Source organism: Acipenser ruthenus, chromosome 1 (assembly GCF_902713425.1).
Source record: "Acipenser ruthenus chromosome 1, fAciRut3.2 maternal haplotype, whole genome shotgun sequence".
NCBI classification, from domain to species: domain Eukaryota; kingdom Metazoa; phylum Chordata; class Actinopteri; order Acipenseriformes; family Acipenseridae; genus Acipenser; species Acipenser ruthenus.
In genome coordinates, this window is record NC_081189.1 from 71,881,521 (window position 1) to 71,900,279 (window position 18,759).

The 18,759-nt window shown below is 38.7% G+C and overlaps 1 protein-coding gene across 1 annotated transcript; it reads left to right on the forward strand.

The window, feature by feature from the left end:
* The first annotated feature begins 200 nt into the window (after positions 1–200).
* Positions 201–15,132, forward strand: LOC117421422 (dnaJ homolog subfamily A member 1-like). Its single transcript, XM_034035840.3, has 9 exons — positions 201–310; positions 2,604–2,756; positions 3,818–3,998; positions 4,152–4,256; positions 10,782–11,009; positions 12,134–12,248; positions 13,499–13,614; positions 13,700–13,800; positions 14,286–15,132. The coding sequence occupies exons 2-9, from the start codon at positions 2,625–2,627 to the stop codon at positions 14,523–14,525; spliced, it is 1,218 nt and encodes a 405-aa protein (XP_033891731.2). The 5' UTR covers positions 201–310; positions 2,604–2,624; the 3' UTR covers positions 14,526–15,132.
* The last annotated feature ends 3,627 nt before the right edge of the window (positions 15,133–18,759 follow it).

Genomic DNA, 18,759 nt, shown 5'->3' on the forward strand with positions numbered 1-18,759 from the left:
CCGATTTAAAATGATCAAAATACCGTATGTGTACCACTGTGCAGTATTGCAGAAATTAAATTGTTACACAGTGGCGACTGACTGGGCGTCAATACAGACAACGCTATTTATTGGAAGTTTACTGTTTTTTCAAGGAACTGCAGAACTTTTTTTTTTTTTTTTTTTTTTTACGTAAGGCAAATTTTACTTTATGGGCGGCACTTCTATGCAACGTCACAGGTTTGATACAAAAAGCCGGATGCCGATTGCCGAAACCAACCAGAAGGTTCTGGAAGGCTCTTGCAGCTGAGAGAAGATTAAATTCTGTAATGTAAGTACGGAAAATGGTTCGATTAAACAATTAATTTAGTGTACAATATCATTAAAAAAAAAAAAAAAAAAAAAAAACTGTGTGACGTTACAGACTAATATTTACTAGCCTTGTTATGCTGCTATGTAACCTTAAAAGATATGCCAGCAGTATATCATATGGGATATTTTATTTTTTGCGATTTCTTTCTATTATAAAAGATGAGTATACGTTTACTACTGTTTGAAATTTGAAACATAAGTCTTGCGTGACTGACGTTAAATTTAAATGTATTGAATGTGATGTTTATAATGGATTTGGGCGATATTATCAATCATTTTCTCTCTGTATTACGTTATGTCTAGAGACGGTGCCGTCTTAAATGTTTTTCTTTTCCCTGCTGAACGTTCGAGATCTCCTTTGTTCTTGTGTCGTGTTAATGTCCCCAGACGCCAGGGTTGTCATGTTTGTATGACGTCTGTAGCCAAAAAAGCCGATTCAAAAACAGCCCAAGAGTAGACTAAAACGTGTTACTTAAATTTGCACAAAAGTATAACCCAATAAATTCTGATATCAAATCTGCACCCCATGGAACAAACAACCAGTGCCGATTCTGGAAATTACCATACGGGTCAGAAGAGTGGCACAATTTAATTGGAGTATTTTTTGGTCTATTTATTTAGTGTTTTCCAACTGTAATAAAATGGTCCACAAAGACAACCATGTAGATTATTAACAAACCTACATAACCTGAAGCAAAAGTCCATGAAGTGTTGGGGGTGGGGAACACAATTATGTAACTTCCTGCATTAGGGAATTCTGAAGTGCCTTAAAATGCCATACTTTGGACACATGTATGTATTTTAAATGAATCGCGATAGAAAAAGTAAAATAGATATATAAATAACAAAAAAAAAACTTTAATGCTGACTTTAAATTCCGGGTGAGATTTGAGCGGAAGCAAGAGCTGCCTCACAGAAGCAAGAAGCTGCCTCACAGAAGCTGTATGAATAGACAATGGGGACCCGATTTGCAATATGTGAATTACGAGAATAGTGTTATATGCCCTTAATGTCTTTATTTGTGTTATTTTGATTGATTGGACCATGCATATGAAAACAGTTAAAAGCGCCAACATCTGCAGAAGCATGCAAAGTAGGCAAAAAAAAAAGTAACCCGCGACTGGCTTTTCAAAGTAGCCCAATTCCGCGGTTAAACCGCGGACATGGAAACCTTGCTTGACGCAGCCGTATGCCTCGCCTTACAGTAAACTGCGTCATTTCCACAAGGAAGACGAGAACCTATCCAAAGAAACCATGTGTAATTCCCATTGTTATAGACTTGGTTGTGATCTGATGTTAACCGCTACTGCAGAAGCTGACGAATCAGACGGTTTATAATGTTCTAGTTTTTAAAAAGGTGGGTGGGGGTTATTTGGAGTGACGTGTAGTTAATTTAGACAACACATAAACTGCACCTTTTTTATTCCGACACTGATTACCATACGTAGGTGCTGCACACGTGATCCACCTGCACTCTTTAGATAAAGAAAGTCTTTCAGTTGACCCTCGCCTCATATGTGAGTGTAGTGTATACTCTTCTCTCGGAGGTAGCCTTTGATAATAAGGGGGCATTATGCACTGTTGAAGATGTGTTTGTTGCCCAATAACTGGTTATGTAACTAATATATTCAAATAAAAGCACCCAATTTGAAATTGAGAAAGAAATAAACTGTCCTGGCAATGTTATTTATCCCCAAATCATCAATTAATAGTGTGTGGTAAAGATTCTGTTAACTCCAAGTCAATTAGTGATTCTCTACTTTGATTTTAAATGTATGATCTAATACATTGAAATATATACACATAATTTTTAGATATTTTGTGTAACCTCATGTAATCAAATAAACTACAAAATGATATTGCAAAAGTCTACCAGAAGCCATAATAGTATTTCATGTTAGATTTTGAAATGTCACATTTTTTAAATTTGTCAATTTTTTGTTAAGTTTATGGAAAACTACAAAGCAGTACGTAATCGAATATGTTAACGTAACATTATTCAGCAGGTTTCATTTGACTTTATGAAGCAACATTTGTTAATTCTATTGGGTGATGCAAAACTTTTGGCCATAAATGATATTAAATTGCAGCTGTCTGTATATTTGAATGATCAGCCATAATCTTTGAACCTTGCATAATATAACTGGGGGAGGATTGCCATACAGTAAAATATTAGTCTGTTAATTTATCAAATGTATTTCATTGCAAGTTATAAAACTGAAAATAATGCAACCCTTATTTCTGTTTGCCAGACTATAGACTCTAAAGTGAAAATGGTAAAGGAAACAGAGTACTATGACATGTTGGGTGTCAAACCCAATGCAAGTGCAGAGGAACTGAAGAAAGCCTACAGGAAACTGGCTCTAAAATATCATCCAGACAAGAATCCCAATGAAGGTGAAAAGGTAAGTACTATGGCTGCGTTATTTGTGTTCACTTTTAATCAAGGGGGAGCACTACATTTTTTATCAGATTAGTACAAATTAATCCTTGTCTCCACTGATGTGGGGGATTTGGCAGGGAGTGACTCTATTGAGAAATTGGTTTAAAAAGAAAATAATAATAATAATAATAATAATAATAATAATAATAATAATAATAATAATAATACTTTCAGCACCCGCACTATAAATTGTTCCAGTGCCACTGTTTAGAAGCCTTCACATTGACCTAGTTGGCTTCTGATTTTGAAACTTATTCATGTGGTGGTGCAAGCTTTGCCCTAGTGTAAACATTTTTGGGTAATCTGTCCCTTTACCTAGTACAACCAGCATCCACATTCATGTTCAAGCAAATTGAAAACACAAATAACTTTAACCCTTAGCGGTCCATTTATTCAGAGCGTCTAAGGCGCGTCAGGTCCAATTTATTTTCACACGCGCAGTTTATTTTAGACGTGCTGTTTAAAAGTATTTACTTTCACAGTAAAACAGGTTTATAAGGCACTGCATCAACAGGACACTCAGTGCTGCATCCACCCCACCCCTTGTTCGCTGTATTTTTCACATACCTCTTCATAGTAGTGCATACCAATAAATCATCTCCTGATCACTCATTTTATCACCAGACTCCTCAATAATGTGATCCAAGTCATTATTTTATTACTATAACATCTAAAAAAAAAGCTCTGCAAATGTCAGTGATATTCTTAGAGCGCTGGATGCAGAAGCAGCTATCTTCTTTGTCTGTATTATCTATGTGGTGCAGGGGCTATCTGTATTCATGAGATATGCCCCCTTTTTTTTTTTTTTTGTTTTCCAGCTTCTCTCGGCTCCTTTCGGTCTCACTCGGCCATTGAATGGTTTTCTCGGCTTTTTCTGGAGAAAAAACAATTAGAGACCTGTTTATGTCTTTTTGATGTCGGATAGGGTCCGACATTGGACAGGAAAGGGAAAATTGCAATGTTGGAACAGGTCTGACATAGGACCACAAAGGGTTAACATTCTCATTTCTGCCCCCTATACAGTTCAAACAGATTTCCCAGGCCTATGAAGTGCTCTCTGATTCCAAAAAAAGAGAGCTGTATGACCGTGGTGGGGAGCAGGCCATTAAAGATGGTGGCACAGGAGGCAGTAGCTTTGGCTCACCGATGGACATCTTTGACATGTTCTTTGGGGGAGGTGGAAGAATGCATAGGGAAAGAACAGGTACATATTTCTGTTTTTAATAACAATTTGTTAAACTAAAAACAGATGTTACTTTTTTAGTAACCTGCTAGAATCCCAGATGCACCCCCAATTTGAGATGTACATTTTACATTGACTGAAGATTTATAAATCCACAATTTGTTTGTTTTATAGGAAAAAATGTGATTCATCAGTTGTCTGTAACCCTGGAAGACCTTTACAATGGGTGCACAAGAAAACTTGCACTTCAGAAGAATGTGATCTGTGATAAATGTGAAGGTAGGTCCAGTTTATCATAACCATGTTTTTGTCAGAATCCATCAACCCGAGTAAGCTTATTTGTGTGTAAAAACAACAGCGTTGCAGTCCTTTTGCAACCTGTCCTGAAATCTTACGGTTATTAACATATTTGCTTATTATTAATTGGTCACCTTAGCAGATGCTTTTATCCAAAGCGACTTGTAGAGACTAGGACGTGAACTATGCCTCACTTGAAATAGGACCTTGTTTTTATCTCATCCGAAAGACAGAACAAGGAGGTTATGTGACTTGCTCAGGGTCACACACAGTGAGTCAGTGGCTGAGCCAGGGTTGAACCAGGAACCTCCTGGTAACAAGCCCCTTTCTTCAGACACTTTAACCACTGGATGACCAAGCTTCTTCCTATCATTCTGCGCACTGTCAGCACTTGTTAAAAATATATATGTAACACTCCTTTATTATTATTTATTTCTTAGCAGATGTACCCGATCTGAAGCAAGGGCATAACATGCCCCAGTATTTAAAATAAAAAACATAAATATTTTAAAACTAGCAAGAAATGACTTAGTTGCAGTAGCAGCAGTTGCATTATTTTATTATGGGCAAACTTTGCCATCTAACTTGGAGGAATAAGACAATTTCAATGGTATAAACAAGAAACAACTCTTGACTGGTCCTTGTGCAACTAAGTTTATACAGTTAAATACATACTGTTAATTGTTTTATTTAGCAGACAAGTCTGCATTTGCTTTCACAATTGACTGATATGTGTGTGTGTGTGTATATATGTATATGTGTGTATAATATATATATATATACATACAGACGTGCTCAAATTTGTTGGTACCCCTCCACAAAAAACGAAGAATGCACAATTTTCTCTGAAATAACTTGAAACTGACAAAAGTAATTGGCATCCACCATTGTTTAGCATTGGAAGACAAGCGTAACATGACCAATAAGTTGCCACCTGTTCCATCAAAACATTACACACAAAAGACAACATTCCTCCGCCCAGGAGAGCAACCACCAAGAAAAGGTGTTAAAACCAATCCTCGCCCAGGACAACTGGAAGCTGCTAGAGACTGGAATATGCTGGCAGATGTTGGTCAACGGCTTATTTTTCCACCTGAGATTGCCACCACTAACCTTCGACCAGATATTGTCTTGTGGTCTGGATCAGCACGCCTTGTTAACCTGGTAGAGTTAACAGTGCCATGGGAGGATGCTGTAGATGAGGCGTATGAGAGGAAGAAACTGCGGTATGCTCAACTAGCCACTGAAGCGGAACAGCGAGGATGGAGAGTTCGGGTTTACCCAGTGGAAGTGGGTTGTCGAGGATTTGTGGCACACTCTACAACCCGGTTTCTCAGAGACGTCGGATTCAGTGGCCAAGAGTTGCGTCGCACAGTGAAGAACTTATCTGAAGCAGCAGAGAGGAGCAGCAACTGGCTGTGGTTGAGACGGAAAGATTCTGGCTGGGGACAGGTAAGTAAGCTGGGCTGAGTTGAGTGGGGGACGGAGGGGGGTGATGCTGGGACGCCAGAATCACCGTCGAGCCCTCTTGAGGTGTCGTGGGCTAGTCGACGAAACACTGAGGATGGAAGGTGCCCACTTGAAAACCCCAGAGATGTACCCTACTTAGCTCAATCCAGACGGTTGTCATGCTGATGCGCTGGGGAGGCCGCACTTTGGTTGATCCCCGGAGCCAGCATCGCAGCCGTTGTGTGTGCTGATGCGCCAGGGAGGCAAAATAAGCTGATCCCTGGAGCCAGCATTACACTTCAGCCATTAACACCAGACAGAAGGATATCTACATCATCATATGGAAGGAAACGTAAATGGATGGAGACACATATGGATCACATTAGTTTACTGTAAAGCTACGTCTTAGTTGGTGCTTATCTTGGCGAGAGCCGAGTTCAAATCAGCATGAAGTTTTAACATCTACTCTCGTGTAATGGAAATCATGTTTATTCCATATTTAATAGAAATCAGACTTTGCTTTTGATTTTTTATTCAACATAATATTGTAAATAAGAAAACAAATGAAAATGGCATGGACAAAAATGATGGGACCGCTAAGCTAATATTTTGTTGCACAACCTTTAGAGGCAATCACTGCAATCAAACGTTTTCTGTAGCTCTCAATGAGACTTCTGCACCTGTTAACAGGTAGTTTGGCCCACTCTTCCTGCGCACACTGCTCCAACTGTCTCAGGTTTGATGGGTGCCTTCTCCAGACTGCAAGTTTCAGCTCTTTCCATAGATGTTCGATAGGATTCAGATCAGGACTCATAGAAGGCCACTTCAGAATAGTCCAATGTTTTGTTCTTATCCATTCTTGGGTGCTTTTAGCTGTGTGTTTTGGGTCATTATCCTGTTGGAGGACCCATGACCTGCGACTGAGACAGAGCTTTCTGACACTGGGCAGTACGTTTCGCTCCAGAATGCCTTGATAGTCTTGAGATTTCATTGTGCCCTGCACAGATTCAAGGCACCCTGTGCCAGGCGCAGCAAAGCAGCCCCAAAACATAACCGAGCCTCCTCCATGTTTCACTGTAGGTATGGTGTTCTTTTCTTTGAAAGCTTCATTTTTTCGTCTGTGAACATAGAGCTGATGTCACTTGCCAAAAAGCTCCAGTTTTGACTCATCTGTCCAAAGGACATTCTCCAAGAAGGATTGTGGCTTGTCAATATGCATTTTAGCAAATTCCAGTCTGGCTTTTTTATGTTTTTCTTTCAAAAGTGGAGTCCTCCTGGGTCTTCTTCCATGGAGCCCACTTTCGCTCAAAAAGCGACGGATGGTGCGATCAGAAACTGACGTACCTTCACCTTGGAGTTCAGCTTGTATCTCTTTGGCAGTTATCCTTGGTTCTTTTTCTACCATTCGCACTATCCTTCTGTTCAATCTGGGGTCGATTTTCCTCTTGCAGCCACGCCCAGGGAGGTTGGCTACAGTTCCATGGACCTTAAACTTCTTAATAATATTTGCAACTGTTGTCACAGGAACATCAAGCTGCTTGGAGATGGTCTTGTAGCCTTTACCTTTACCACGCATGTCTATTATTTTCTTTCTGATCTCCTCAGACAACTCTCTCCTTTGCTTTCTCTGGTCCATGTTCAGTGTGGTGCACACAATGGTACCAAACAGCACAGTGACTACTTTTCTCCATTTAAATAGGCTGAATGACTGATTACAAGATTGGAGACATGTGTGATACTAATTAAAGAAACTAATTAGTTTGAAATATCACTATAATCCAATTATTTATTATCTTTTCTAAGGGGTACCAACAAATGTGTCCAGGCCATTTTAGAATATCTTTGTAGAATAAGCAATAATTCATCTCTTTTCACAGCTTCTTTGCTTTATTCTATGACATACCAAAGGCATGCAAGTATACATGATAAAATAGCTTTTAATTTCATCACTTTTCAGGAGGAATGAAGCATTATTTCAATGAGCTGTAAGGGTACCAACAAATTTGAGCATGTCTGTATATATATAATCTATCTATACAGTGCCTTGCAAAAGTATTCAGACCCCTGACCAATTCTCTCATATTACTGAATTACAAATGGTACATTGAAATTTCATTCTGTTTGATATTTTATTTCAAAACACTGAAACTCAAAATCAATTATTGTAAGGTGACACTGGTTTTATGTTGGGAAATATTTTTAAGAAAAATAAAAAACTGAAATATCTTCCTTGCATAAGTATTCAACCCCATGTGCTGTGGAAGCTCCCCGTTTACACCGATGATAGAAATTGCCCTAACAAGGACACAATTACCTTACCATTGGCCTCCACCTGTGACCCATTAAAGTTGCTGTCACATTTTCTGGATAAAAACCCCACTGTTGAAGGATCATTGGTCAGGCTGTGAATCTGAAGGAAAATGAAGACCAAAGAGCATTCTACAGAAGTTAGAGATAAAGTAATACAAATGCATAGATTAGGAAAAGGGTACAAAATAATATCCAAGTGTTTGGATATCCCAGTGAGCACAGTTGGATCAATAATCAGGAAGTGGAAGCTGCATCACACCACCCAGGCACTACCAAGAAAAGGCCGTCCCTCAAAACTCAGTGTTCAAACAAGGAGACTTGTGAGAGAAGCCACAGAGAGGCCAACAATCACTTTGAAGGAGCTACAGAGTTCAGTGGCTGAGAGTGTAGTAATGGTGCACCAGTCAACCATATTAAGAGCGCTGCATAACAGTGGCCTGTATGGGAGGGTGGCAAGAAAGAAGCCATTACACAAAAAGTACCATCTGAAAGCACGTCTGGAGTTTGCCAGAAAGCATGAGAGTGACCCAGCTGCGATGTGGGAAAAGGTTTTGTGGTCAGATGAGACCAAGATAGAGCTTTTTGGCCAAAATTCAAAGCGCTATGTGTGGCACAAACCTAACACTGCCCATGCCTCAAGAGACACCATCCCTACAGTGAAGTATGGTGGTGGCAGCATCATGCTGTGGGGATGCTTCTCATCAGCAGGGACTGGGCATCTTGTTAAAATTGAAGGAAGAATGGATGGAGCAAAATACAGGGAAATACTGCAAGAGAACCTGCTTCAGTCCGCTAAAAAACTGAAGCTTGGGAGGAAATTCACCTTTCAGCAGGACAATGATCCCAAGCACAAGGCCAAAGCAACATTGGAGTGGCTCAAGAACAAAAAGGTGAATGTCCTACAGTGGCCCAGTCAAAGTCCTGATCTCAATCCCATTGAGAATCTGTGGCACTATTTGAAAATTGCGGTCCACAAGCGTCGTCCAACCAACCTGAACAACCTGGAGCAAATCTGCCAAGAAGAATGGGCCAAAATCACTCCGACACTGTGTGCAAAGCTGGTACATACTTACCCCAAAAGACTTAAAGCTGTTATTGCAGCGAAAGGTGGCTCTACCAAATATTAATGTGTGGGGGTTGAATACTTATGCAAGCAAGATATTTCAGTTTTTTATTTTTCTTAAAAATATTTCCCAACATAAAACCAATGTCACCTTACAATAATTGATTTTGAGTTTCAGTGTTTTAAAATAAAATATCAAACAGAACGAAATTTCAATGTACCATTTGTAATTCAGTAATATGAGAGAATTGGTCAGGGGTCTGAATACTTTTGTAAGGCACTGTGTTTATATATACTATCATATACACACAGACTAAGCCAGTGCTTCTGACAAGGCAAGTATTTTGAATTGCTTTACGTGGGGGGTACTTGCCTTCAAAAGAACAGTACTTGCGTTTCTTTGTTTAACCCTTAGCGGTCCATTTATTCAGCGTGTCCAATTTATTTTCACATGCACTGTTTTTAAAAGTTTTTTTATTCAAAGTAAAACAGGTTTAAAAGGCACTGCATATCAACAGGACACTCAGTACTGCATCTCCAGCCCTGCCCACCCCTTGTTTGCTGTATTTTTCACATACCTCTTGATAGTCATGCATACCGATAAATCATCTCCTGATCACTCGTTTTATCACTCCTCAATAATGCGATCCAAGTCATTATTTTATTACTAGAACATCTAAAAAAAGCTCTGCAAATGTCTGATATTCTTTGAGCGCTGGATGCAGAAGCAGCTATCTTGTTTATGTCCGTGTTATCTCTGTGGTGCCGGGGCTATCTGTATTCAGGAGGTACGCCCCCTTTTTTTTTTTTTTCGGCTTCTCGGCTCCGATCGGTCTCACTCGACCATTGAATAGTCGTTTCTCAGGAAAAACGCGAGAAAACCAGAGACCTGTTTTTTACGTCTTTTTGATGATTGAGACACAGAATTCTAGGACTATTGCTTCTGACATTGATTAAAACACTGAATTGTTGTACTCTCCTATACCAGTGACTCAGTGTTACTGAGTAAGAGAGTTTACTGGTTTATTCTCAGTGAGTATAATTTACATTTTTGTTATTATACAGTTATACTGTTAATTCAAAATATTTTTTACAGTTGATTTTGAGTTGTCAGCATTGAAAATTGTCGAACTTGGTTATTAGTTGTTAAATTAGTAAATTTGAAAATTGTCAATGGTCCTTGCTTTTGTATCAGAAAAACCTGTATGAACCCTGTATTTACGACATCTGATTGAGTTAAGCAGAGATTGTGATTCTTGCAGCTGAGGTTTTATAAGATTGTGAATTGGGCATACATGTAAAAGGTTAGAGTAACATTTCAAAAACTGTTTGTTAACTAGCCTCGTGTCATTTTACCAGATGGATCAACATGATAAAAATCACAAGTTGTAAATGAAGTTGTTTTCTGAAGATTAAATTTGCTTCTGAAAGTGGTCCAAAATGGCCCGGAATGCATCTGAGAGCATGTACAAAAGATTGGTTTTGACCCAGGAGTTTGTCAGAATGATCATTGGTAACTTCCACCCATGGTATCAGAAGTAAGATCGTAATGACATACTTTTTCATCAAAGTAAATTTGGACTGCCACATTCTACATAAGATGAGCAGTGTTCATATTTATCAAATTGTTGTATTGTGTAATATAATCTGAAAATATATATTTTTATTTTATTTTTAAATCTCAGGACGTGGTGGCAGGAAGGGAGCGGTGGAGTGCTGTCCTAGCTGTCGTGGGACAGGAATGCAGGTGCGCATTCACCAGATCGGACCCGGCATGGTGCAGCAGATCCAGTCAATCTGTACAGGGTGTCATGGCCAGGGGCAGCGCATCAATCCCAAAGACAAGTGCAAGACCTGCAATGCAAGAAAGATTGTGCGGGAAAAGAAGATACTGGAAGTTAATATTGACAAAGGTATGGGCATGACATTTTGCTGTGGTTTTTGTTGCAGGTAATTTTTTAAACTGGAACTCTATACATGTATGCAAATCCATAAGGGGAACTGACTTGTTTCTGTATAAAATTTATAACATGTGGTAATAAAGTTCAGGGTTGTGTGGGGGAGTTGCAGTATTTAGTCAGGTTAGCAATAACATTATAATTATGGTCTAAATAAACAGGGAGGAAGTATTACTTGAGGGGAGATGCTTTCAACTCTAGCAGTAGGGTTATTTTCAAGGTTCTTTTGCAGATCCGATCACTTCTACTGCACACTTATGCAATATGGAGAGGAACATGGTCTGCTAAAATAAATGGGGATTGGAATTCATAGTACTGGTTCTGTACTTGTACTAGATGTTCCCTTGTGTTTCATACACAGGCTCTCCTTACAATCTGCTATTGGTGGTCTTAAAATGTCATGCACTCTTGTAATGTTTGATTTGAAAAGTAGTGGTGGTGATGGTTAACACTGTTCTGCTAATATTGGCGTCTTCAGCTAGAACTTAAGTCTATCCATAGTAGTCTCTTTCTTACTATCTCTAGCTTCAGGATGCTAAACTGCTGGCACAAGAGCATGATGTTCTGTGGCACTGGCAGTTCAGCGAAAGATCCAGGATCACTGCTCATGGACAAATAACTCTTGTGAACATGTAATCCTTGCAAATGATGCATCAGGGTACCGTAGTCATTGAACACAGCTTCAGTGACGAGGCAGTAGCACGGGCCAGCATCTGGATAAAGGGCCCTTCGATCAGTGAGATTGCATAGGGCAGCATGTTGTCCTGGTGTGTTTTGAATGAACTTTGACACTTGGAAATGCTTCTCATAGATTCCTGCTCTACCCATTTTGGTGATTAAGTGCTCCTCCTACCCAAGAGTGGTTTGATTACATCATTCTAGCTGTGGAGGGGTTTGGTAATGTAGCGCTATAATGGTTGGGCATGCTCTTTTTGGAATGAACTTGATCCAATTGTAAAATGTTTAGCCAACCATGATAAATGAAGGGACAGGACATTTCTAATAACATGGCTGGACAGTGCAAACTGCCAGATCAAACATTTGTGAAATGACACCAACATGTGCTTTTGTATGGTTAGGTATGAAAGATGGACAGAAGATCACATTTGCAGGTGAAGGAGATCAGGAACCAGGGTTAGAACCTGGAGATATAATCATTGTCCTGGATCAAAAAGAGCACCCAGTTTACACAAGGTAAGCATTACATTTTTTTATTTCCCCCTTGGTTTGTATTAACGGTAGTAAAATATTCCTGAATTCAGAAACCGTAAAAAAAAAAGTTATACGCTGGCTTGGAAGCCTATTGTTATTGTTAAGATTATTATTATTATTATTATTATTATTATTATTATTATTATTTTTCTTCCCAAAATTCATACGTAAGTAGGTGCCTATGGCTGGACAACCAGACTGGCGTCCCCAAATGAAAGTCACATGGTTTGACCGCCATATTGGATCTTGTGGAAATTTTGGGAATTTTTCAAAACTCTTGTCGTTAAAAACAACTTAAGGTGGAACTATGACAATGGCAGCAGATAGTGCAGCAATGGCCTATAAAAAACGTATGTTCAATCAAGGTCGATTGAACAATTACTTTGCCCGCTACGCTGGATTGGCACCAAATATTCAACAATCTTCTTGTCTTAAACCGCAACGTCAATCGACACCTAAATTGGCACGCATGTACATGACCAGGTCCTTTCTACCGTTTGTAAAATCCACGCTTTTTCGTTAAACATGGCCGCGGCGTGCAAATAACCGTTTCACGGCAGCTCTATTTTCATACATTCGTGCATAAATCCAAGGTGCAATACCATAACAAGAACATCATTGCACTTATGCTCTTCAGTGTCAACACAATTGCACTGACCACTGGAAAGTAATAACTGCTGAAGATTGAAAGAGATAGCTCACACGGCGTGGCAGCCATATTGGAATTTACGTTGAAATTTTAACTCCTAGGGCGTGCCGATAGGGTCATAGTTATAATGGAATACATATAGGAAGTCATATGTGCTCTATGAAAAAATGTCATCGCCCGTGACCTCTGACCTCTCAAAGGTCACACGTGATGCATGACATCATCAACATACGCAAATGGCTATAAAACTGCCTATAACTTATCGGCTGCACCAAAATGCACGAAATTTGACACGGATGTAGAGGACTGTGGGATGTTGTGCCATGGTCAATATGGCGGCCTTTGGTCACATGGTGTGGCAGCCATCTTGGATTTAATGAAAATTAGGCAATTTTCAAAAGTCTTCTACTCATGAACGGTCGGTAAATACCACAGCTGTGAAAAAATGTTGTACATAGTGCGCTAACCAATGCGCTTAAATTTCACGATAACTGCTTGGAAGTCTTTTATAGTTGCTAGCAACTCTAGTTCAAATTGGTTATTGATTCTGAATAAAGGTAAACCTCTTTTTTTTTCTTCCTAGACAAGGAGAAGACTTGCTTATGCACATGGACCTTCAGTTGGTAGAGTCACTCTGTGGCTTTAAAAAGCTTATCACAACACTTGATAACAGAACTATAGTTATAACATCACATCCAGGTATTTTTTTTTTTTTCTTTGTGTGTAACATTTTACTCCTCCCCACCCCCATGATAGACTGACAGCTATTTTGTTCATATTGTAGGTCAGGCAATCAAACCTGGTGAACTCAAATGCATTCTGAATGAAGGGATGCCAACATACCGCAGGCCGTATGAAAAGGGTCGTCTCATCATTCAGTTCAAGGTATGCTTTCATCTTCTCTAGGTGGAGGGACATCCCAGCTAATTGGCATCTTTGTGGTTGGTAAGCCCAAGTGTACACTGTATAATTAAACCAGAAACTCTTGCCACTTCGCAGATCACTCCTCAATATACAGTAATCCATTGCGTAATCCTGTTTTTAAATACCATTATACACGGCTGTAACCGTTGTATTCACACAATTATTTTGCGATTTGGCTTTTATTGATAATCATGCAACACTATCCTTCGCTGATCATTTGTGCCCACTAACAGTTTAGGTTATGCTTCATCCAGTACCTTAATTCGTTTTCAATCTGCATTTTATTCCAGTGCTATCCAGTACTGGGTTTATAAGATTTTAGGTAGTTCAGTGGAAGATCTAACATGAGATTAAACTAAAAGTATTAAGCAAAGTCATCCACAGATGTGCCTGTGCCTTGTTTTTTCAATGTATTTTTTTAATATATAATTTATATATTTTTTTAGGTTGTCTTTCCAGATAAGAATTTTATCCCACTGGATAAACTGAAGCAGTTGGAAAAGTTGCTTCCCAAAAGGCAAAAGACTGAATCCATTGAAGATGTGGAGATAATGGAGGAGGCTGACTTGGAGGATTTTGACATGTCCCAGGAAAGAAGGCGGCATTATAACGGAGAGGCTTACCATGATGATGATGATGATGAGGACGATCACCAGAGGCGAGGCGTTCAGTGTCAGACTTCTTAAAACAAAAATGGCCTTCCCTCTTAATCCATTACTTTCTTTAATTTGCTGTCTTTTTTTTTTTTTTTTGAATTACGAAGCAGTTGCCTTCCGTGTCTCCATATAAAGTGTTTTCATTTCAATCCAGATGCATGTTTCTTAATAATGAAAATGATGCTCCCAATAAAGTGGAGTGGTTAACAAAATCTGGAAGTGTAGAATAGTTTCCTTTTCACATCCACATTGCTGGTAAAAGGTATGTGAACTGTACAACCTTTAATTTATTGTCAGTCAAAATGCATGGACTTAACATGAGTCATGTCCCATGTTAGTGTTGCTCCACCATATTGACCATATTCATCTTGAAGAGCAAATGTAACTTCAAGAATGTTTGTTTTGTTTTTAAAATGCAGATCTGTTTTATATATCTAAAATGAGGTTCATCAACTGGAATGGACTTGCAATTGAATGTTTAACTTCTTTTAGAAAGTGTGTTTTTTTTTTTTTTTTTCTGTAAATATGGCATTTTACTTTACACCCCTGGATCAGGGGGGCCAGAACCATTATTTACTGTTTCTATTTGTATATATTTATAATTATAATTAAACCTGATAACTGCAATTGAAATCCATATTTGACTCCTGTCTTAGTTCTCATAACTTTGTTGAAACTATTTTTTATAGTACTTTGTCTTGAACCATACTTCTCCAAGGATTTCATTATTAAACCTTTTTACAGTGAAACCCATTCAACCTTGGAAGATCTTCAACCAGAAGTTGTGAGGAATACTGTATAAAGGATCAAAACACATGCATAATGTAAGGGACTTGCATCTGTATTCAATGTTTTATTACATTGGCTTTTATCTCTAGATATCAAGCTTTGACAGTGCAGTGGTGGGATCGTTTTTAAATTTACTGTCAGAAAAGGGTTAATTGTCAAACTGCACATAGAGAATCGTATCTTAAAACCACAATAAAAATGTTCTGATTCCATACAAAAAAAATGACATTACAGTACTTAAGATGATATCCACAATTGTGTCCATGCAATGGTTGAGAATGATATGGCTGTAATGCTAATGGATACAGGTTTCATGGTGTCAATGCACACTGTAGTAATTCTAGGGTGCCAATCAGTGTTCATGAGCTTTTCATGTTGTTTCAAATCAGGTATTGATGCTCATCAGTCTAGAAAAGGTTATAAAACCATTTCTAAGGATTTGGGGCTCCACCAGTCCACTGTCAGACAGTCTACAAATGGAGAAAGTTCAAGACCAGTCACTACCCAGGAGCGGTCGTCCTACCAAAATCTCTCCAAGAACAAACCGGAAAATCATCAAGGAAGTCACAAAGAACCCCAGAGTACCATCCAAGGATCTGCAGGCCACTCTTGCCTTGGCTAATGTGAGTGTTCATGACTCAACTATCAGAAAAAGACTGAACAAGAATGGTGTTCATGGTAGGATAGCCAGGAGGAAACCACTGCTCTCTAAAAAGAACATTGCTGCCCGTCTGAAGTTCGCCAAAGAGCATATAGATGATCCACAAGACTTTTGGAACAATGTTCTCTGGACAGACGAGTCAAAGGTAGAACTTTTTGGCTTCAATGAGAAACGTTATGTTTGGCAAAAACCAAACCCTGCATCAAGCATGGTGGTGGGAGTGTGATGGTTTGGGGCTGCTTTGCTGCCTCAGGACCTGGATGGCTTGCCATCATTGACACTGTGTCAAAAGATTCTAGAGGAGAATGTCAGGCTATCCGTCCATGAGCTGAAGCTGAACCGAAAGTGGGTCATGCAGCAAGACGATCCTAAACATACAAGCAGATCTACAAAAGAATGGCTGTAGAAGAAGTAATTCCTCGTTTTAGAATGGCCTAGTCAAAGTCCAGACCTAAACCCCATCGAAATGTTGTGGTAGGACCTGAAGCAAGCTCTCCATGCAAGGAAGCCCTCAAATGTCACCGAGTTGAAGCAGTTCTGTAAGGAGGAATGGGCCAAAATTCCTCAAAACCGATGTGAGAGACCAGCAGTTACAGGAAACACTTAGTTGAAGTCATTGCTGCTCAAGGGGGTGTCTGTCACCAGTTACTAAATCTAAAGGTTCACATACTTTTTCACACGTGGATATTGAATGTTGAATCATTTGTGGATAAATAAATATTGAAAAAGTATCATTATTATTATTAGTTTATTTTAGCAGACACCTTTATCCAAGGCAACTTACAGAGACTAGGGTGTGTGAACTATGTATCAGCTGCAGAGTTACTTACAACTACATCTCACCCAAAAGATGGAGCACAAGGTTAAGAGACTTGCTTAGGCTCACACAATGAGTCAGTGGCTGAGGTGGGATTTGAACCAAGGACCTCCTGGTTACAAGCCCTTTTCTTTAACCACTGGACCACACAGCATCATGTTTTTGTGTTATTTGTTTAATCAGGTTATTTTTTATTTATTATTAGGACTTAGATTAAGATCTAATAACATTTTAGGTTTGAAATATTTGAAATATGTGAAAATCCTAAGGGGTTCACAAACTTTTTCTTGGCACTGTAGTCATAGATGACCTTTGATAATCTTAATTGGGCGCCACATTTGATGAATCTGGCATGTGCAGGAAAGTTGCTGCAATTGTACATTACTGTGTGTGTGTATTATATATATATATATATATATATATATATATATATATGCACACTATACTGTGTCAAAGTATGCATCAGAAAATCAAAGTACTGTTAATCAGAGCTCCAGTTACAGACAAGCCAATTTTATGATCTTCCACGAGTACTGTAAAAGAAAAAAAAAATAAATTGGGCCTTGCCCTCCTTCTGTTGTCTCTGGTACATTTTGTAGAAGAACATTAAAGAACAACGTAAAGTTGTACAATATATGTTATACTACCATAGTATGCATTAAGATTTATCATCTCCTCAACACAACAAAGTGGAGCTGCAGCTTGTTAGAAAAATGGTAACGTATAAAATAAATAACTTTATTCAGCTGATATTAAACAACTGGGAAATGATCGGTCATATTGCTTAAAACTAACTACCAAGACGTATGCTATTGGATTTATATCTAGAGTTCACGTGACATTGCACAAGTAAGCTTAGAATGTTGTTACTAATGATCATTAAACGTGGTGTTTGTACAAATCAAAAATCAGTTTTATATAAAATATTGTAATCATTAAGCTCCCCTGCGTAAACTTTGCACACAGCCAAAAGGTCTCGTCTGTCATGAGAAACAGGATAAGATCTGGTTACGTTGAAGTTCAAAGAGCCCTTTGAACTCAGGCAGAAGATCCTTGTTTTCAAGGTGCTATTTTCACTATATACAGCAGATTGGAGCATAGGTGTTAAAAACACGATCAAACCCGACAAAAAATGGTTCTCACAGACAAAGTATCGGCTTGGGCTATTGGAAGGAGGGGGGGGCTAGCTTTTATTGTGTATATTAACTGCAGAACTGTATGTCTGGACCCTTATCAAATCCTCACTAAAGTGCACTGAATGTTGTTCCATCGAGAAGGGTCCTGCAGGTTGCTTGAAAGTTTTGTTTGTTTCATAATTTTGCTTGCAGTTTGCCTGTGATTACGTTTTGGATTATATTTTTGGATTTTCCTCTGTTCCGGAATTAAACAGTTTTTATTGAAAAATCACTTCAAGAAGACTGGAGTTATTATTTTTGAGAAATTACAAACCTTACTACAGTTTCCTTCAAAAACATTAGCAAAATACAGTATAATCAGCTAACAAAAAGATCTTCCTCAGACACTTTGCTAAGGCTACAAGTATCATCGCTTGGTTAGAAGCATGTTTGCAGCAGAAAAATGCAAAGGCAAAATAGCAGTGATGTTGATTGACAGTAAGGTAGAAGTGGATGGAATGTTCAAGTGTGAGGCTGGGTGAGAAAGAGACTTGTTCTGGACAAGACATTGAATAAAAAGGTGTTCATATGAGAATTACCCTTTCCTTTGTTCATACAGTAGGAACATGAGCATAGCGTTAACAGGACCAGTATCAGTACAGTAATGCTTATTACTGACTGACCCCTAATATGCAAAATTTGGTACTCTGCAATTGGGATTTGCAATGGTAGCAACGTTAGTTCAAGGAAGTGGATCAAACTCACTTAACCCCCTTGATGGGTGTATCAAGTGGACTAAATTTAGTATGCTGCAATTGACAGTTTAGAACTCTTTCATGTTTGTGTTTTGGTCCGTATTGAAGAGGCAACTTTATAAAATAT

Coding starts and splice junctions, on each gene's coding strand:
- LOC117421422 (XM_034035840.3), top strand. CDS start 2,625: ATGGTAAAGGAAACAGAGTACTATGACATGTTGGGTGTCAAACCCAAT. Junction 12,249..13,498: donor GAGCACCCAGTTTACACAAG/GTAAGCATTACA, acceptor TTTTCTTCCTAG/ACAAGGAGAAGACTTGCTTA. Junction 13,615..13,699: donor AGTTATAACATCACATCCAG/GTATTTTTTTTT, acceptor TTCATATTGTAG/GTCAGGCAATCAAACCTGGT.